Source organism: Neolamprologus brichardi, chromosome 17 (genome assembly GCF_056152115.1).
Source record: "Neolamprologus brichardi isolate AB-2024 chromosome 17, ASM5615211v1, whole genome shotgun sequence".
Classification (NCBI taxonomy): domain Eukaryota; kingdom Metazoa; phylum Chordata; class Actinopteri; order Cichliformes; family Cichlidae; genus Neolamprologus; species Neolamprologus brichardi.
The window spans coordinates 16,966,625-16,986,604 of record NC_142120.1 but is presented as its reverse complement, the minus strand read 5'-3'; the positions used below and the strand labels follow the sequence as shown (position 1 = coordinate 16,986,604).

At 41.2% G+C, this 19,980-nt stretch overlaps 1 protein-coding gene across 2 annotated transcripts in view; it reads right to left on the bottom strand.

Annotated features, from left to right (window-relative positions):
• Positions 1 to 19,980, bottom strand: part of LOC102778455 (ankyrin repeat- and BTB/POZ domain-containing protein 3-A) — a 249,547-nt gene that overhangs the window by 89,939 nt on the left and 139,628 nt on the right. For both annotated transcript variants that reach the window (XM_006780877.3, XM_035908257.2), the window contains exon 2: positions 4,431 to 4,580. In XM_006780877.3, the coding sequence (XP_006780940.1) occupies positions 4,431 to 4,580 (150 nt within the window). The remainder of the gene's footprint in view (positions 1 to 4,430; positions 4,581 to 19,980) is intronic.

Genomic DNA, 19,980 nt, shown 5'->3' with positions numbered 1-19,980 from the left:
TTTATTTTGTAGTAAGTGGTAAGGTCCAGTGCATCCCAGTAGGTTTTCCTTCCACTCTTTGTTCTTTGGTGAATTTCTTTTTTTTTTTTTTTTTTGCCTGTCCCATTTGGTTCTTTAGCCGTCAGAATTGTTGTCTGAAGACCAACAAGGATACCCAATGGATTTATTTTGCCAAATGGATCATCATGGCATTGCCGTATTGGTCCATTTGATCGACCTTTGTTTTTATTATTTATTTTATTTTATTTTCAGTTGTTACAGACGGGACAGACATGAGTGAGGGATAGGAAAGGGAGAAAGAAAGAGGAAGGAAAAGAAAAACAGAAGGGGAGAGGGACAGTGAGAAAGGGGGGAAAAAAATATCTCCTGGATCACCTGTTGAGAGAAAAAGAATAGAAAACAAGCAAAAAAAAACAAAGCAACATACTAAACACAACACCATCGCATTAATCTAGCTAAGTGTAAACAGCAGTAAATACTAAATATTGAATGTTGTTGTGCAGCACGCAGGACAGACAGCGCACAATGTGGTTTGAAGTAGCAGCCAAGAAAGGTGTGATTTAAGTCTACGAACAGTGAACACCCGTGTGCACACCTGTGTGGATCGGCACGCTTGTATTCAAATGGTTTCCCCATGTAATGGTCTGCAAGAGGATGTAGAGAGCCATAGCCCTGTCCCCGAGGGCATGAAGCAGGCATGGAGGAGATCCAGGCCCCAGACATCCAGAGGCCCCAGAGTGCAAGAGCCCAAGGAGGACCACCGGAGGGGCATCCGTGCCACCCTCATGGGAAGGGCTGAGGATCCCCAGACGAGGGGTCACCCAGTCACCCACCGGGCAGAAGCTAGAGGGGGCTGCACCGGCGTGCCCGCCGGCTCTGCCGGCAGCCAGCTGTGCCAGAGTGAACCGAGCCGCAGGCACAGAGGCCGGAGGCCCGAGACCCAAGAGCCGAATTTCTTAAAATTGACCCAAATGGAGTCAGACAGCCAGATACTAAAATAATGAAAAAGCAACTTTAATGGGATTTGTGGAGGATAATGGCAACAAAAGAAGCTCCTGAGTTTAGCGGGTCAAATCCAAAAAGTCATCAGAACCCCAACAATTATAAGAGCAAAGAAAAGTTATCAGTAATTCACAAGCAAGCAAGAGACAGGCAGGACAGGAGGGCAACATAACAAACAATCAGGGTTACCAATTAAACACATGTGACACTAATGAGGGGAAACAAGAGTGGGACAAGTACAAAGATAACAACAATACAAAACAGGTTCGTAGAGAGTAAAGTACCTCTTCAGAATAAGGCAGGAAGTACACATAAAAAGGTACACACATTACTAGAGGGAGACACAGACAACAAGGGGATAATTTAAAAAAAAAAAAAACAACCTAAGACTGCTGAGAGAGTAAAGTTTTAGATCAAAGATCATGAAAGATCATGATGGTTCCTGATCAGATTATAAGCTTATTCTTCCCTTCCTTCTCTCTCTCTTTGGTCAAGCTATCAAGTCACTTCCTAGTTTGTTCCCTTCTGGATTCCTACTTTATTATCTATGTATACTCATAGTCTTCTCTGTTTCTTGTAAGCATGTTTTTGCAAGTACTTTATTGCTTTTTGGAGTGTTTTTGGACCTTTCCTGCAGACTTCATATGGGTCCTTTTTACCCGTATGCCATCACACCATTCGGTGACTATTGAACAGTAGTAGTTATACATATTAATGGTGCTGTTTCCTGACAAAGCCAAAGGTCAGACAAGTGCTGGGAGAAAGTAAACTAAAAGGTCAAACAGGGCCGGTTGCATGTTTGAAAAACAACCCTTACAGTGGTAGAAGAGTGGATTACTTTTGTGTTATTATAACAAGCTGAAGAACATTATATTCTCTTGTGTCGATTGTATCCCAGTATAGATGATGATTATGGTGATGATGAAGGACGGCATGTTTTACAAACTGCCTCCAGGCTGAAAACAAGACCTTGAATTCCTGTGTGAACCGCTGCTGCGCGGTGACTTACTGTTTTTAATGTGCTGCGGGGGTCGAAGCAAACGCTCGCCCGGGACACAAACATACAGCATCACATTGTGCAGACGTCTGCGGGGGACAGGATGATCTAATATGAGACTGTGAAATGGACGAGGACGGGGGAGGAGGTATGGGAGGTGCCGGAGTTAAAGGTGGAGCTCTTCCTTTCAAGTTGAGGTTAAAAGCCTCGGAGGCTGTGACCTTGGATTGAAAGGTTCCCGGAGGGGGGAAACTCATAAACAGGTGCTAGAACAGCTGTAATCAAACAGTAACTGGCTGCAGCGTGTCACAGGGGGAAGCGAGGGTGGAGAGGTGGATGAGGTGAGCGGTGAAGGGACAGCAGCATAATGCCGGGCGACCTCAGTCCACCGTGACAGCCCACAGGGACAGCGAGATCGCATTCCTTCACGCTAATGGGCCTATTTAGCAGATGGACACAGATGGAAGTCCCTGAGAGATCGGTTTTAATGTGCTCAACAATTACTGCAACATTTATAATATGCTGCATGCTGGACTTAGAGGATTTACACATAGTGCTCCTCGGCAAACATAAAATTCTGAGCTAATGTCCGTGCAACAGCATTATAAGTCAGTATTCAGTTTCTTTAAATTTGAGTATTTAATGCTGATTTTACAATCAATAGAAGAATTAAATCTACAGAATTTAAACAGAAGTAGAGAAAACCTTCAAAAGATTTAACTTTAACCTACTGCAGTCATGTGTGATTTATAGAATTTTATATAAAAACTTTTATAGCTACGAGATCAATGAGCATATATTTTATGTTTATTCTGACTTATCTTGCACACAGCCCGTCGCCAGCTGTATCTTCTAACAGCGTGAGACCTACTAAGGCCGAGCTATACAGCTTGTGTGAAGTGCTCAAAGCTCCGTGATTCTGCAGTCCAGTGCAGAAAGACAAATGAGAAATCGCCTGCATTTCTCCAGCAAAATTCTGGACAAACACTTTTTAGAGCGTCCAACACATATTTGTGTTTCTCCAGTAGAGGTCAAAATAGCTGAATACCAACATCTTGTGAGACTTGCTTCTTTTCAATTTCAGAGCAGTTGATCTACAGACATGTGAAAAGAGTTTTGACAGGAATCTCTGGAGTCCTGTCATAAACTAAGTACACCTTTACTGTCCATTTCTACTATACCTGAGCACTCAAAGCACTTTATACAACATATGTCATCCACTTAAGCACTTTTTTTCTGTCTAAATGCTTTCTATCTATCATTCACACATCTTGGGGTTTAGTGTCTTGCCCAAAGATGCTTTGGCATTGAGCCAGGGATTAAACCACCAACCTTCTGATTAGTAGGCGTCCTGTTCTACCCCTTGACCCACATCTACCGCAAAATAAGAGGGTAAGTAGCAGCCAGGCTTTTGCCAGTTTGCAGGTCTGGATGATTCAGTTGTGTCTTAAGACAGTTGTGTTTTAACACAATGCCACAATCTTCCCAGAAGTGGCTGTCCCAGCAAATTCATCCCAAGGTCAGACTATGCAATGCTCAGAGAAACTGCAGAAAACCCAAGAGCTGCTTCTCAGACTCATTTTGCGTGATAAAATTTAAAGTTCTCGACAGTGCTGTTATAAAAAGACTGAACAAGCATAGCTGCTTTGGAGGACTCCAAGGGAAAGCCTCTTCTGTCTAAAAATAATATGGCAGCACAGCTAGGGTTCGCAAATTTCCTTCTGAATAAACTTTAAGAGTCTTCGAACAACGTCCTTGGACAGACGAGATGAACTGGAGATGTCTGGCTGTAATGCACAGAACCAAATTTGGCCACAGGACCTAGGCATCATGCAGCCAGTGAGTCATCCATGAACTCCTCTGTATACCAAAGTATTCCGGAGTCAAATGTGAGGCCATCTGTTGGACAGCTAAAGCTTTGCCGAAATTGGGTCATGCAACGGGACAATGATCCCAAACAAAGAAACAAATCTACAATAGAAAGGCTGCAAAAGAACAGAATCTAACTGGGCCACTGCAACACTTTGGGTCCAGACCTCAACCTGACTTAAATGCTGTGGAGAGACATTATGAAAGCTGCATGATGAATGCCTGCAGACCTCAATGAACTGAGGCAGTGTAAAGAATAGTGGGCCAAAATTCCTCCAAAATAACACGAGAGAATTATAAAGTCACACATTTAAAAAATAACTTTTCTAAAGAAAATATTTATTTCGCCTGACAGCACAGTATCTAAAAGACCCTCGTCAGTCCTAATTTGTTCTGGAACTGTAGATGCATTTCAATTGTCTTGTGAGCAGACTTTTAGGTGTCCTGAGATTTTCCTAATGCCAGACTAGTGAAACCTTCTTTCCCACCTGGTTAGAACTCTGCTGAGTGTGCTCTCACTGTTTGTTCTGTGTATAAAAAGTATAAAAAATACCACACTCACTCAGCTCCGCAATGCTTCCCACTCGGGTCGCGAGCAGCGACTGCTCCAGGGTCCGGAGCTCGGCTTGGGTGTACCCGTGACCTTCACTGCCCCTCCCTGAGCGTTGCTGGTCCCTGTGCAGGTTCAGACTCTCCGGGAGGCTCAGCACACCTGGAGACGGCACAGAAAACAAAGGAAAATTAAAAAAAACCAAAAACTGCAAAACAACAACTCATACATCTTCTTCTTCTTCTGGTAATTTTCCCATCAGCTTTCTGCTGATGCCAGATTTATCACAGACAAGAAGTAACAGGGGAATGCAAACTTTACAGAAAGACAAGAGGAGCAGCAGAAATGCAAATCAGCACTTTGAGATAAATATTCTGCACAGAACTGGGAAGCTGTGCGATTAAAACCGCTTTCATGTTGCAGCCAGAGAGCAAACATTTGTCTAAATGATTAAACATGGGGACAGAGTCATGGGTTAATGGCATACTGTACGTGATGATTCTTCTTATTTGCATTGAAAACCTCACAGCTCACAAAGCTTTCTTGTTTTTACCTCAACCTTCAAACTCTAATTGAACTAAATCGTCTGTTAGCCACATTTGTTTCTTCACGTATTTACATCTAAATCACCTTGTCATGATCTCAGGTGTGTTTCTTTTTTTTTTTCTGCTGAAAACAAATGGCAGCAGATTACGCTCGCTTGCAAGAATTAATCCATTTAGGAGCTGTTATTGCAGCCAGGCATTGTGTAGCTGCAAAGAATGGCTTCTGACAGATTGGATATTGAGTTTTCTGCTACAGTAGAATGGAAAGCAACACCACGCCGGGTGCTAATCCTAATGACACAGCACAGTGGGATATGCCATTTTTCAACAAACAGTAATTACAACATGGAGGAATGTGGACAATTTGTCTATGTTTGATGTCGGCAGCTAAGAGAAAAAAAAACCTCGCACAGTGGACACAGTGCACCAGGTTCACGAGCTTTCTTTAGTTTTCCCTGTACAGAAAAGACCTCTCCAGACTCAGATTCCTCCCACAATCGCCTCTTCCCACAGTGTCCAACCCAAGAATTCCAGTATTCCCCAGTCCCAGTCCTGCTCCTTTTTCTTCCCACAGCCTTTCCGGGGAGGTCTACATGATTTTTTTCCTAATAGCTTTTTCCATTGCTGTTTTAACCACTGAGCAGTATTGATGGAGCAGCTGGTATTAGGGTGTGTCTCGAATGGAAATCCTCAATGTTAAAACAAAAAAGCGTGGCCGGATCTGCAGCAATAAAGAATTTCTATATTCCAAAGAAATGAAAGATTCCTCTAAAATGAATGATTTGCTGAAAGCTGGCTGTATGGTGAGGTGTAGTTAGCAGCTGCTTCACACTTAGCTCATTTTAAAGCTCTTTAAAATGGTTTGTTAGTACATATGGTGTTTACAGTTTTAAGTGTTTGAGATCATTTTCTATGAGTGCAGATATTTAACTCACTCCTCTTTGAAGCATTCATAATTGTTTTTTATCCACAACTGTCACCCTAACAGTCATTTATTTGTTGTGTATACCACTGTGAATACCTTCAGAGGAACGGCTGTCTGAAAGGGTGGACCTCATTTGTAAAATTCATGACTTTGGGAAAAGCCACAAATTTCATGCAAAGAGATTACTGAGACAGAGGGGTGCCACCAGAGGAGCTCTGAAAGCAGATTTCACCCTGCCTGTTAGTTTGGCCACACACTTTTTCCCTCAGATGTGGTTGGGTAGTTCATAACACAGCCAAGTCACTCTTTTGTATAGTGAATCCTAATGTAGTGTCAACATTTGGCATAAAATTAAACATGGGATTTTATATTTTAAGTTGCTGTAGACTTGTTAACTAATGGGTGTTTATTACAGAGCTCAAGGAAATGATTTATAATTGGTGAGAGTTGGGGCGAGATGTGCGATCGGTGCTGTTTCTTGTTTGGAACGACCGAAACAATTACTGAAGAAGTAGAAAATTGGACCTTCTATGTGCACCCCTTCAACTGCTTGTTAACACAAACGTCTAAACAGCCAATCACATGACAGCAACTCAGTGCATTTAGGCATGTAGACACAGTTAAGGCAGCGGTCCCCAACCTTTTTTGTGCCACGGACCGGTTTATGCCCTACAATATTTTCATGGACCGGCCTTTAAGGTGTCACGGATAAATACAACAAAATAAAACTAGTACCGGTACCGAAAAAAAGAAAATTTATTCATAACACACGTGAAAAGACCAAGGAAAACCGAGTAAACGATAAAAACTATAACAAAATAACGCTGAAAACCGATAAAAACCCTGAAAACTATACATTTCACACCTGAGCCTCAACTCTCGCGGCCCGGTACCAAACGACTCACGGACCGGTACCGGTCCGAGGCCCGGGGGTTGGGGACCGCTGAGTTAAGGCAACCTGTTGAAGTTAACACCAAACATCAGAGTGGGGAAGACTTTGAATTGAATATTTCAGACCTGAGTTTTTCTACTGGTTCACTGCTTTCCACAGTCACCGGATCTCAACCCAACAGCCCATCTTTGGGATGTGGTCGAATGGAAGAATTGCATCATGGATGTGTAGCTGAAAAATCTGCAATTACTGTATAAATATGGAGCAAAATCTCTGAAGAATGTTTCCAACTTCACAAAGAATCAAGGCTGTTCTGATGGCAATAAGTGCTCCAGTCTGGTCAAGGCTGGAGCTCAACCTAATAAAGTGTCCAGTGAACTTCAGTTAAAACGCTGCCATATAAAGAAAAAGACAAGATTAGCATCTAGCTTATTGTAAGTGCACACCAGAAAAGACAGCATCCATGACGTTATGACAGCATACAGCGTTTAAGTGCACATGGTATGGTTAACTTTCACGTTCCTGAAGGCATCTTGCTCAGGTAAGATCCTGCTGATTTAAGCAAGCTAATGCTAAACCTTAATCATGTATTACAACAAGAGCACAGCTCTGTAATAAAGCAGTCTGTGCACTCAGTCTGCAGTCCATACCCTTCACCCATGGGTGCATTATGAGACAAAAAGCTTGAAGTAAAACATTTTACTTTCAAAAGTACAGCAATTGTTCTCCTCACTTTCTAAACTTGTAAAGTTTTTTTTTTTTTTTTAATAAGAGGTGATGCAACACAGTGGTAAATATGCTCCTGTTCCAGCTTTCTGGATGATGCTGCCGTGCGGTGCTTCATTTCAAGTAATATTCTGTCCTTTTACCATTTGCACATCATTGAATTCTGTTTTAATCTACATTTTCCGTGCATTTCATTTGTTGAAAACAGGGTTGCACTATAACGTTGCCTTCAATCTCAAATGATCAGATAAAAGAGGGTAAGAGATTTCATGGAGCCTCAAGGAACTGCACAGATGGACGTGCCACTAAAACAACTTTTACATACAATGAATCACCAATTGGGAATGTAAAACCACTGACTAAAGCAGCTTAAAGTCTGCTCCATGAAGATGATAAACACATGACTGAATTTGTATCTCTAGACTGAAACTAACGAATGTTTTTCTAAGCAGAAGACATGGATCAAGAGGGACGGCTTTTATAAAGGTCTGTGAAACTGCAGCGTAAACAACATATCAGTTGAATAAAAGTGGAATAAAAACTACAGAAAAGCAGGGATTCCTCAGGCTTCTCGGAAAAGAGAAGCTGTCTGTCCTGCTCCTGTCCCAGATTGAAGCAGGGAAATCTCTCGAAAGTCCTCTAATCACTAAAAAACATATTGCCATTCATGGCTTCCTGTGCTGCAGATTTTGCACTTGTGTGTGTTTTTAGGTGGAGGTATAGGTTTGAATAATTCACAGTGCCCTCTGTAATCAAGGCTTCCCATCTTCATTTTTACTTCACCACTGCCCAATCTATTCTTTTAATAATATTACCGGGGTGCCAGGGAGTCCTTTGCTGAATTATTCATCCTGTCAGATCAAGACATATAAACAAGTCTGCAGCTCTCTCTTTCCCCACCTCCCACTCACTCTACATGTTATCTCTCACTAACACTTGGCTTCTCCAGATAGGAAAAAAAAGTAGGAATATTTGATCCTGGGTGATGTTTGTGTAATAAACATCAGAGGTGAGAAAGAAGGCAGCCTGGCCCCTCGGAGGCGAGGAAAAGGGAAGGGGATGAAGGGAAGAGGGAACGCTGACACAAGTTTGTGATTAAAAAATGACAAGCAACATTTCCGTGTCACATCAACCACGTCGTTCTGTGACCTCTGCGGCAAAAAGTATATATATATACACTTTAGAAACAGTCTAATGCCACATAAACAGATACAACCTGCATTGCCTACTCTCTGCCTCTCTTCACGTGCCCGTAAAAATACCACTGCTCCTCATAAATAAAATAAGTTCTCATAAATAATATAGAGAATATTGAGCTTACAACACATACAACAGTTGACAGTGTGGCAACGAATCACCCGAGAAACAGGCTTCAATAACAAGCAAAAAAATAAAGGTATTGTCTAGAACAAAGCAATTAATAAAGATTCTGCACAATTGTTATTATTCTGCTTTAACTAATATTACTTTTACTACTATACTAACTAATATTTATAGTTATCAGTATTTTTATAGCATTTGCATGGATGCATATTACTTAGAAACTATAATTCTTGTGTGGCACGTGTTGTGTTTTAAAATATCATCTCACATGTGACGTCTGACCTCTCCTTGAAGGTCAATAGACATATCTGAAGGTCAAAGTAGCACTAACACTATATATAGCTATTTAAGACTGAGTTTCTTAATACCATGCTTTTATTGAGAACATATAGACATATAGAGAATGATCTATGGGGATTCTAAAAATCATGGTACTTTGGACCTATGACCTCTTCTTCAAGGTCAAATAAGGTCAAACTTAAAACTATGATTAAAATTCTTCTGCCTTTGTTTCTACTGGCAACACTTAGTGAATGATACTGGTATATGGGGGTATCATATTATGTGATTACACACATACACACACAAAATGTGTGTAATAAAGTCAAAACATCTGTCAAGCTACACTTTTATGACTTCCACAGCACTACAAAGAGAAACAAAAAAATAAGAAAATTAAACGAATGTATACTTCGGACTGTGGGAGGAAGTGACCAACCCTAAAGAGTTAGTCAAACATTCAAGCTCCACACAGAAACGTTCCCAGGAACCTTCTTTTTCCACCCATGATCCTTCAAAGACCAGCAGGTGTCTGTCTCTATGGGAAGCCGGGCAAATGTGGTTGAAACACAGACTCAGACACTTTGAACTTAGAGTTCAGTCACCAGTGTTTCACGAAAAATACACACAGACACGGCACGTACAGCTTCAATATACCATGAAAATTATTATTTTCCTCGACCCGCACCGGTGGATCTAAAGTCCACCTCAACAGATATGGATCGAATTCGACCCAGATAGCCTCAGAGTACAAACATTTACAGCACTTGAACAAGAGTATACATTTTGAAATGTTTAGATTATCGGTTTTGTTCGTTTGTCTGCCTGTTAGCATTCTAGCATCCACAGTTGTGAAGATATCATGTTCAAATTTTGTGTGATGGCAGAGTCACTTCACATAGCAGGATACAGTATCTAAACCCATCTTCCTCAGTGGGAATGTGATATTCATTTCCACAACCACCACCATGCATGGACTTTTACACTCACAAACGTCAGACATGGAGGTCTTATTCTGGCACATGGTTATCACATTCAAGTCAACTTGCTTAAGTAGCACTCAAAATGATTAGTTAGTAAATGATTATTGTAACTAATTATCTAAATGATTATTTTTGAGTTGCTTGTCTGCTATTTCAGCCCTTAACTGAACTGATAAAAGAGGATGCCGAGTAGAGATGGCTGGATCGACCCAAATATCGATGGTATCAATACCGCTGATACTGGGATTGGACGAGAGTTCAAATTTGCAAATTGATGATGATTCATCTCATAAATCCTGACACACTGCTCTCCCCTACATAAGCTCCCTTTATAGGTTAAAAGTACTAGTATTGGTATTGGTCTTGACAATGCTGGCCCTAAATTTATGATACCAACTTTTTTTTTAGTAAAATTATTAATAACTTTTTTGGTCTGGTCAGTTTGTTTTGTTTAGCAGTATTTTTCAGTAGTATCCAGTTCAGGTAACCTATTACAGGCTCACTTGCTTAATGTTCTTTACTTTTTTGTGTAATTCTTGTATAATTTTTGTTTGTTTTTGGGTACCTTTCGAAAAACGACACCATACTGTATGTCCTGTGTCTGCTTGTTCCTTTACAGAGATGGAAACTTACCTTTAACAAATGAAACCTTTTTGAAAACTCGTTGTTCATATTGTGTTGACCTGACTTCCTGCTGCTGACCAGTACAAAATTCGAAGGTTGACACTTGAAGGAACACTGAGCCAAAATGCAGAAAGCTGCATTATTGTTATTGTACGTGATGCTGGGTTGGACCTGAGTATTAACTGCTTTCAGAAAAAGCAGTTTAGTTATTAGACAGGACATCTGGGCACCCACCGGATAGTATGCTGCCTCATTTATAGCTTTATAGCTTTACTACATTCGATGGAAAAGTTAGACAAGAAATGTGGGGGAGGCGAGCAGAAATTTGGCCTTGTGTTTGAGCTCTCGTGGTATGCATCCCACCTGATTGGCCACTCTGTGAGCCCTGTAGAGTGGACGGCTCCCTACAGAAGGAGAGGAAGTTTGAGAGTGATACTGACCGATTAGACTGGCTGTTTTTTTTAGCAATTAGCAGGAAAACTAAAGCAGCCCTGTGAGTGGTTACTATGTCAACAAGCCTCAAGAGCTCAAAAAGTGCTGCAAAGACAAAAGATTTGTCCCTCCATAATGCATGCATGGTAGCTTGAATATCGCGCCATAAGGGAAAAGCGTGACTTTTAGCAAAGCATGTTGCTAGAAGGCAAGATGAAAGAATCAATATCTCTCATGTTTGTGGATTAAATATGAAGCTACAGTCTGCAGACGGCAGTGAGCTCACCGTGAAAGCAGCACATTGCAGGAGACACTGAGTCTCAATTCTCTCTAGGAAGGTTCCTAAGCCTTAGATCATGTGTACTGAACCTTGATGGAGGTGAATGGAAGCATGACCTGACAGGTTTGTCTTTTCTTTTTTTTGTCAGTATAGTGTGCAAGCTAACATTTTTTCCACTTGTCTTCTGGGAACAAAGGAATAAAATCACTCATTCGTGGCTTCCTGAAAGGAAAGTTCCAGCAATGGTCACATTGTTTTTAAACTAGTTCATCTAACAGGGACACATGTGAGCCTTCTGCTGAAAGGGGCATGCAACAATCTGATTCACAGGAACCAAATAACTCCGACAGAAATCTGAAGAATCGTCCAGATCCACTACATCCACAGAGGGATAAAATCTGAAGTCCAAAATGCACCCCGGAGACTTTCATTCCAACTTCAGAAACGTGTCACAGCGTTTTCACAGGTGACAATACAAAGTGTTTTGCACAGAGCTCTGAGAAAAACACCGCAGCTTTAATAGCACACCTTGACATTTTAAATTGGATCTATTTTTCTGCACCAGACACTTGTTCGCTGTAACATGAAGGGGGGAAAAAACATTCCATGTTTGTGCATTACTCAAAAAAAAAAAAAAAAAAGAAGTCTTGTTATCCTTGTTATGTCTTCTCACCAAGCCACAGGCAATGCCTCACAGCGTCCTGCAGTTCTGCTGCTGACTTTACTCAGTTTTGGCAAAAAAAATCCCAAAACATTATTATATAACATTAAACTCTACGCCAGCCTTGTGTGCCTCTTTTCTTCTATTTTGAATCATTTAAAACTGCACATGTGCTGCAGAGAAAGCTGATTGCTAATAATCGTTCCACTTTCTGCTTCTAAATGCTGCACGATAAAAATTTCCTAATCACCAGGGTGACATCTTCAGAACTGATTATCCGTCCAAACAAGAATGACCCTGCGCAAAAGACAGAAATCAGAAAATATTCATAATTAAGGAACAGAAACATCGACTAACAGTCAACATGAGCCAGTGCCTTCCTGTATATGTAATTAATGGCTCATTATACAGCCGTTAATTACATACACATGTTAAACAAAAGGTCTTTTTAGTGAAGAAATGCAATAGTCTGGGCCGCTTGAGATCAATCCCAGGGCATAATGGGATTTGTGATCAATGCCTTCCTTTTATATGACAGACAGCAAATCCCGCCTGAACGGTTTTAACCCTCAGGAGCAAAGATTGGTCAGTTCCATAATGTCCAACCTTTCAAGAGCCTCCTCAGGAGAACGCCAAAGAAAAACCACATTTGAGAGAACTAATTGTGACATGCCGGATGCCTCTGCTGCTCTGAGGTGCAAGTCAAGGTCGGTGAGGTCATCGAAGCTGCGAAACATCCAGACGTGCAGGTATTGCAGCGGCAGCCACCTGACGCAGCCTGCTTATTTTTTTCTGCAGGAATGTCCAATCGATTTTTCCTTAGCGAGAAAGTGGCGCTCTCCCCTTGTCAGAGAGAAAACTCTGCTGGAATATTAACAGGTAGTTACCATGGCAACAGGCTGCTGCTGCCATTCGCCTCAGCGATTGGCTGAGTGTTTTTTTGTCTCCTGCTTACTTTGCTTTACTGTAAGGTGAGCACACGTACACAAGAAAACTCAGAAGCCCCTGAGTCAAATACACAGACGTAACAAGCATTTCATCAGAGGGGGGATGACTGAGTGCTCCAACAGCTACGCAACAGAGACATTTAATCTCTAATCAATAATGAATAAATGGACTTGGGACTCAGACCAAATTAGCAGTAAAATGGTCAAAATGATTAAATGGCTGAGCTAACTGCCTATCTGCAAATGTCACCCACAGATCCATGACCCAGCCCACATGGTGAAGGAAAGTGCACAAAAAAACAGATTGCGTGCAGTCCTTTTGTGCCTTCATGCAACAGGCTTCATGGCTTATCTCAAATGTAGTTTCAGCTTGTGAAGATTTATAACTCAGCAGTTTGAAGAGTTAAATACAATGTCTTCTTGGAAGCAGGCCTCGCCATTTGGTCACACGGGTAGCTAGTTGTGTAAGTTATTTTGTAGCGCCTATCTAAACGAGTTGGGGAGAGAGTTGTGAATTTCATTTTAAATGCTGCTTTACTCACTTACCTAACATCTATCTGTTCTATTTCTATGCTTCAGCAGCTGGAGCAGACCAATCAGGCCATTTGGAGATATCACTAACTGGCCTGATCAATCTCTCTCCTCTGCGATGTCTCTTTTGTCAGGTTTTGCTTCCCTCGCTTGCAATTTCATTTTTAATTCAACTCTGTTTTTTTTTATATAGTGCCAACGCACAACAACAGTTGCCTAGAGGGGACTTCTATTGTAAGGTAAAAGAACCTATACAGAGAAAATCCCAACATTCAACAGTGGAAAGGGAAAAAAACCCTTTCAACAGCAAAGAACCTTCGGTTTCCCCGCCCTTAGCCTGACTATGCCGAAGGTTATTTCCTGTTAAAAGGAAGATTTTCCTTCCCACTGTTGCCAGGTGTTGATTTATGTTGTTGATCACTTAAAAATAGTGAATAAGTCTATGAAATTAGCAGAAAAGCAGAAGCCAAAACCTCAGCCATTTTTTTCTACTCCTGGCTCTGCATGATGCCAGTGGATGGTCATCTCAGGCACACAGGTCTGGCTGTTGGCACATAAGGCCCACCCACTTGCTGTTCAATCTTGCTGTTTAGGAGGGGCAGCCAATCAGCAGAAAGTCGGTTTAAAAGGATGGGTGACCTTCAAGGGAGAGCAGTTAAAACTGCTTTTTTCAGACAGTGCAAGGGGAATACCGAGCTGAAAATGAAATCCTCTCAATTCATATCCTTAACTACAAAAAAAGAAAAAGCTTGAAAGCGTACTAATTTTGTTTAATTAATATTAAATAAAGCATCCTTAAACTTAATTTAAAAAGTTTAATTAGCTTGAAACGAAACATTTTCATATCCTTAATTGATGTTTTAAACTTTGCATATGTGGAAATCCAGTTTGACAGATCTTCACCATTCACTGATTAGGCTGCACTAAATCATGGATATTATTTCAGTTTGGTGCTGAGGCCGTATTCTGTTATTGCCCTTTCAAAAGTGTTTATTTCACTGGTTTCTGTGCTGGGTGCCTGTGCTTTCTGCAGACAGAAAACACAAAGGCTACAAGAGAGTATGACTATTATCTTCCTCACAGCTCTTAATGGAAACCCTTGTACTCTTGCACCTTAAAGGGGAGACACTGAAGCACTGCAGTTCTTATAAAACAGAGCTCATTGAAGATCAAAGAGGAATATAAATATTCTCCTATACACTGGAAACATTTAAGCAGCAAAAAGGTTTAACCTGCTGTTCCACCGCAATTCTCTAGTTTTACTTGTAACCAAATGTCGGCGGGTTTCTTGGTAGTTACTGGAGTTCAGTGAATTATGCCACGTGTAACGCTTGGCCAAAATTTGAACACTTGCAGAGATTTTATTGCAAAAGCCATACTATTGTTAGAAGCTGGATTTTAACCAATCAAAGGAAGTCTGCAGTGACCATTTCCATGTGTCTCTATAAGTGTAACCTATCAGTGGCTGAATCAGCGTTTCGTCTCATCTATCTATTCATTAGCGGTCAAATGATGCACTGTTTTCCATCACACTTGTTTCCAGTGAAATCTCCCCCCTCAGTGTAATGTCTGCCAACAACATGGGCCCTCACATCCTCATAAATACATCACAGCAAACAAGCACATCCGATATGAAAACACATACAGATGTCTCGACTTGGAACTCTGCAGCGTGCGCTCATCTGTTTCAAACTGGCTGCTTTTCATTCAACTTTACCTCCACAGACCCTTTCTGCATGTTTATAGACAGATTTGCATATTCTGAGATGTGCCTCTGCAGTCCTCGGCTAAATTTATGTGTCTCTCAATTAGTAAACTTTCTTTAAGTTTCTGATACTACGTGTAAAATCAGCCTCAAACTGATGGTGCGGTGCTCAGGTTTGCATCGCAACCAGAGCTGCAAATCACAGCAAAGGCTTTTATTAATTACTTTTAAAGCAAACATACTAACTTTGATAGTCAAGCGTAAAGCTATATTATGAAAGTCAGTTTCCTCGTCTTCCCCATCCTTCTGCTCGTGACCCAGAAGTCAACCTTATTGTGGTAGAGATTAGAACAGAGAAGAAAAAGTATCTGAATTCCTAAAACGCATCTGAAGGACAGCTTGCTGGAAGAGCAATAATTGAGGATGCACAGCTGCATCCTTGTCATTTCAACTGTCCTATATACAGTCACTTCATAAGGTACAACTGCTAAAGTGCTCATTAACTGTTTCCCCATGTACCCTCATATATACATCATCATAAAGATGTGATCTGACGATCATTAGAATGTGTTCCAGACTTTTCCAAGAGTAGTAAGCTCTATAAGCAGAGTTCATCTTCACTAACTTCTTCACTAACACAGTCGTTTTGTTCTGGAAACAGATCTGAAGTATGACAGAAACCGCTTAGCTCAGAAAATAGAAACAAGGTTCTCGCCTGGTAGGCGTCCAAGAGAGGAAGTGTTTTTGCAAATATCTAATCAGCCAGTCATGTGGCACCAGGTCAGTACATTTAGACATGTAGACGTGGTCAAGATGACCTGCTGAAGCTCAAAACAGACAGGATGGGGAATAGAGGTGATTTAAGTGACGTTGAGCTTATGGGATGCTTCTTGGAGTGAGATGGGCAACTGGGATTTTCAGAGAATTACAGATTTACAGAGAAAAGTTCCAAAGTGCTTCAAGCTCATAGGCGTAACTAATGAACACTAAATAACATCAAGGTATGCAGAAGACCATCTCTGAATGCCACATAAAACCTTGAAGCAGACGAGCTACAGCAGCAGAAGACCACACAAGCTCTCAAGAATCTGAGGCTAGCAGTTTGCAGAGACTATAAGGCACAAACGTGCCTTACTTTGCTCCCCTTGCGTCTTTTTCTTGTCTTCTCTGTTCAGACCTGTGGATGAAAGAAGGTGCCGAAAGAAATCGAGGATGCACAATCTGAGAAATGGCAATGGAAGTTTGTCTAAAGATAGAAGAAAGGACCCACAAACAATAACAACAACAACAAAAAAATCAACATTTAGACAAAAAAAGCAAAATCATGAGATATTGGCTGCAGCGTGAGAGCTGATTTCGCACTCAGGTGTCACCAACTCAGCCATCGCTGGTCTGGTAATCAAACAAAATGAGAAAATAATACAAGCAGAAAGTCAACACCTTGAAAAATGGCTGAGAATAGTTGAAATTACAGAAGTAAAACGTCTTACTTTAATATTCTACATAAGGAGCTGGCTAACTGACTTGTCAAGGTGGCACTAATTGAAACTACTTTATATACTGTGTACAAAAAAAGGACTCATAATGAAGGCTGTCGTAAACGTTTTGTTTCCCTCTGAAATGTGGTGGAGAAGAAGTATAATATAATGTAAATGCCACAGAGCGTCTAGAAAGTCACCTTTCATATGTGAAACCAAATGGCTCTCTGCCTCGTTTCACCTTTTGTGGCCTCGCCTGCATTGCAATCACCGAGAATAGCTTTGATAGGAAGAACTGAGCACTGACTTTATTCTGTATAAATTGTGAGCAGGTAGAAAAGCTGAGCTGTGACCAGCGGTGGATGAAGTAGTCAGATCTATTGCTCAGGAAAAGCCACAAAAATGTAAGAATGCCCCATTATAAGCACAGATGCTCATTTAATTGGAGGGGTTCAGTGAAAATAACCATCATTATGTGTGAAATACACAACACTAAAGTGCTGCTGAAAGTTGAGGTGCAGTTCCTCTAAAGGCCAATAGAGGCTGGCTCCAAAAGCGAGTCAATCCCCATATACTCCTATTTTAAAACACCTAACTTTGTAGCAGTCTTAAATGTGTTTACGGCCTGTTACATGACACATTTTCGTCTGTTAGCTCATTTTGCACTTCATAACAATCTGAATAACAGTCTGAATCTTATATATCTCACCCGTTTAAATTGCTTTAGGCTTAAAGTTATGCATAATTAATCCTCTTAGATTTGAATTATCACCTGTGACACTCCAGCACTAGTTCAAACCCCTATATTTTGGAGAAGAGCATACATGGATTCATTTTTTTATATTTATCCTAGCACCAATTAGCCTGTATCTATAGCTGTGCAGCGGATGCACCTTGCTGATCAAGCATACTACCCTCTTGTCCAAATAATCTCACCTTAGGGCTGAAAACCATGACCATAGCTTGAATGCTCCACAAATCAAAGGGGGATGCTGTGTCTGTCAAAAAAAAATGCTGTACATATTTCCACTTTCTGCTGCTGAAACTTGCTGTAGATACGATTAACTTCCTAAAAGCGACAAACATATGGCATCAAGTGTCGATGATGTCTGAACTTTCACTCATTTGCCTCTACAGTACTGCTGCATACTGTAAACGAGGGCAGCAATTACCAATAACAGGAGACATATTTTTGCAGGGCGAAAGGTGCTGCACCAGATGGCCTTCCAAACGACTTTCTCGTGTCGTGCCGAAATCGACAGCAAATAAGGAACGAGAGCATGAGAGGCAGATTTAATTGGAGTGAACTGGAGCAAGCGTAAGCTGTAGTATGCCATGTGATGTATCCATATGTTCCTTATCATAATTTACACCTCTGCAAAAAAACACCAAACATCATGAATGTGGTGTGTTGGGTTGATTTGCGTTGTTGCTCCCGAGTCATCGACATCATGGGGACTCTAATCCTTCATCGCTTGCGGCACCTTTATCATGCCAAGCCAGATGGATTGCAGGTGCCGTGCCAGATGCCTTACTATATTTACAAGCATCATCTAGAACACCAGGCCATATATGGGCATGATTTAGATCAGCCAACAGGCTCGAATGACACCGGGGTCTGTCGCTCAGTATGTTGTTTGCATTGTGCAGATATTACTTATTCAGAATGGGCGCTCTGTATTCCTCTGAGATGCAGAGCAAGGTTCAGTCAGTGTTCTCAGTGGAGCTGCCTGACTCATCCCAATCACTGATGGCGAAGAGACGAGGAGGCAACCTAATGCAATTAGATGCAATACAAATATCAGCCTGCGTGCGAAGAGCGGGGAGGACGAGGAGAGGCACTGTGATGTCAGTGAGGGTCGGTATTAAAAGGATCGAGCAAACCCGCAAATATTTACATAATATTTACACCCTTAAGGGTGTTTAACAGCCTTAAGATAAAGTGTGAAAAGATAAAAAGTGAAACAAGATTCTGAATTTTCCATGTTAAAAGTTGCCATATAACATATGTGCACATTGAACATGTTGTGTTTTGCCGAATAATTTGTCATCAAAACACAATGCAAAAGAAACAAAGTCAAAATCAAACGATGATGAGCTGGTCCTGAAGTTTCCAAGCTAGAAAAGGAAGAAACTAAGATTCTGGGTTCATCTCCTTCTCAAAAGACGAAAGCATTCAGGAAGAATGTCATGGTTTAATACAAGAGCTGTCTGAGTGGCAGTTTGAGCTCTTGTTAGTTGTGACCACATCTGAGGAGACAGAGAAATAACTTCAGAGAGGCGACTGACCTGGAACAGCATGAAGCTGTGTCTGAGGTAAAGTAGGATTATTTTACTATTTTCATATTATTGTACAGTCAGTGGTGTGTTTCTCCCCTCATATCAACTCTGAGTAGTAAAAATTCATCCACCTTAATATTGGAGTTTTCATAAAACTAACATGGCAGCAACAAAAACCAATAGATGACCTCACAGTGGCTACATCCATCTTTTATGCTACACATACAGCCAGATATGGACAAATAACATCACACCTCAGTGAATATACCAGCAGCTACCCACTGTTTGACTGACAGGATATTTTAACACAGTGTGTGACCCTGAAACCATCTGTGGTTCTCTTCGATCAGAGACAAGAATTTGAATCCGAATCCATGTAAAGACACAACAGCTGCATTTCCGGTTTAAATACATCACAATGCTCCTGTTAGATGATACCATAGAGTAAACAAAAACAAACGAACAAACAAAAACCCATTTTGTTGCATTGCTATGTCCGAGCAGTGTTTTCAGAAAAGTTTTCTAGTTGTTTTCAGAGGGTTTTATTTGCTAGATTATGAGACACTGTTTCACTGTTGATTTAATGAAGTTACGTGTTCTCTATTTTACCTGCTGCCGGTCCCAAAAGAGACACGTTACAGCTAGACGGTGCGTAGCATAACACATAAACTGATTTAATGGTCAGCTTCACAGTAGCAAGTGACACCTTTTTAATAGTGTGGAGAATATTCTTTCCTCTGGGTATTTTCTGCAGGGAATCACCCCAAGCTTGGATATTTCACAGTACCAGGTGTAAAAACTGCCACATCCATCCTCTCGGCCCCTCCCACGCCGACATGTGTATCTAAATAGAACGCGCCTCTAATTTGGCAAGGGCGATGTTGACATTTGGATCCCGTGCCCTGTGGGAAGGGTAACGACTATGCATTAGGATGCTGCAACCGTACGACA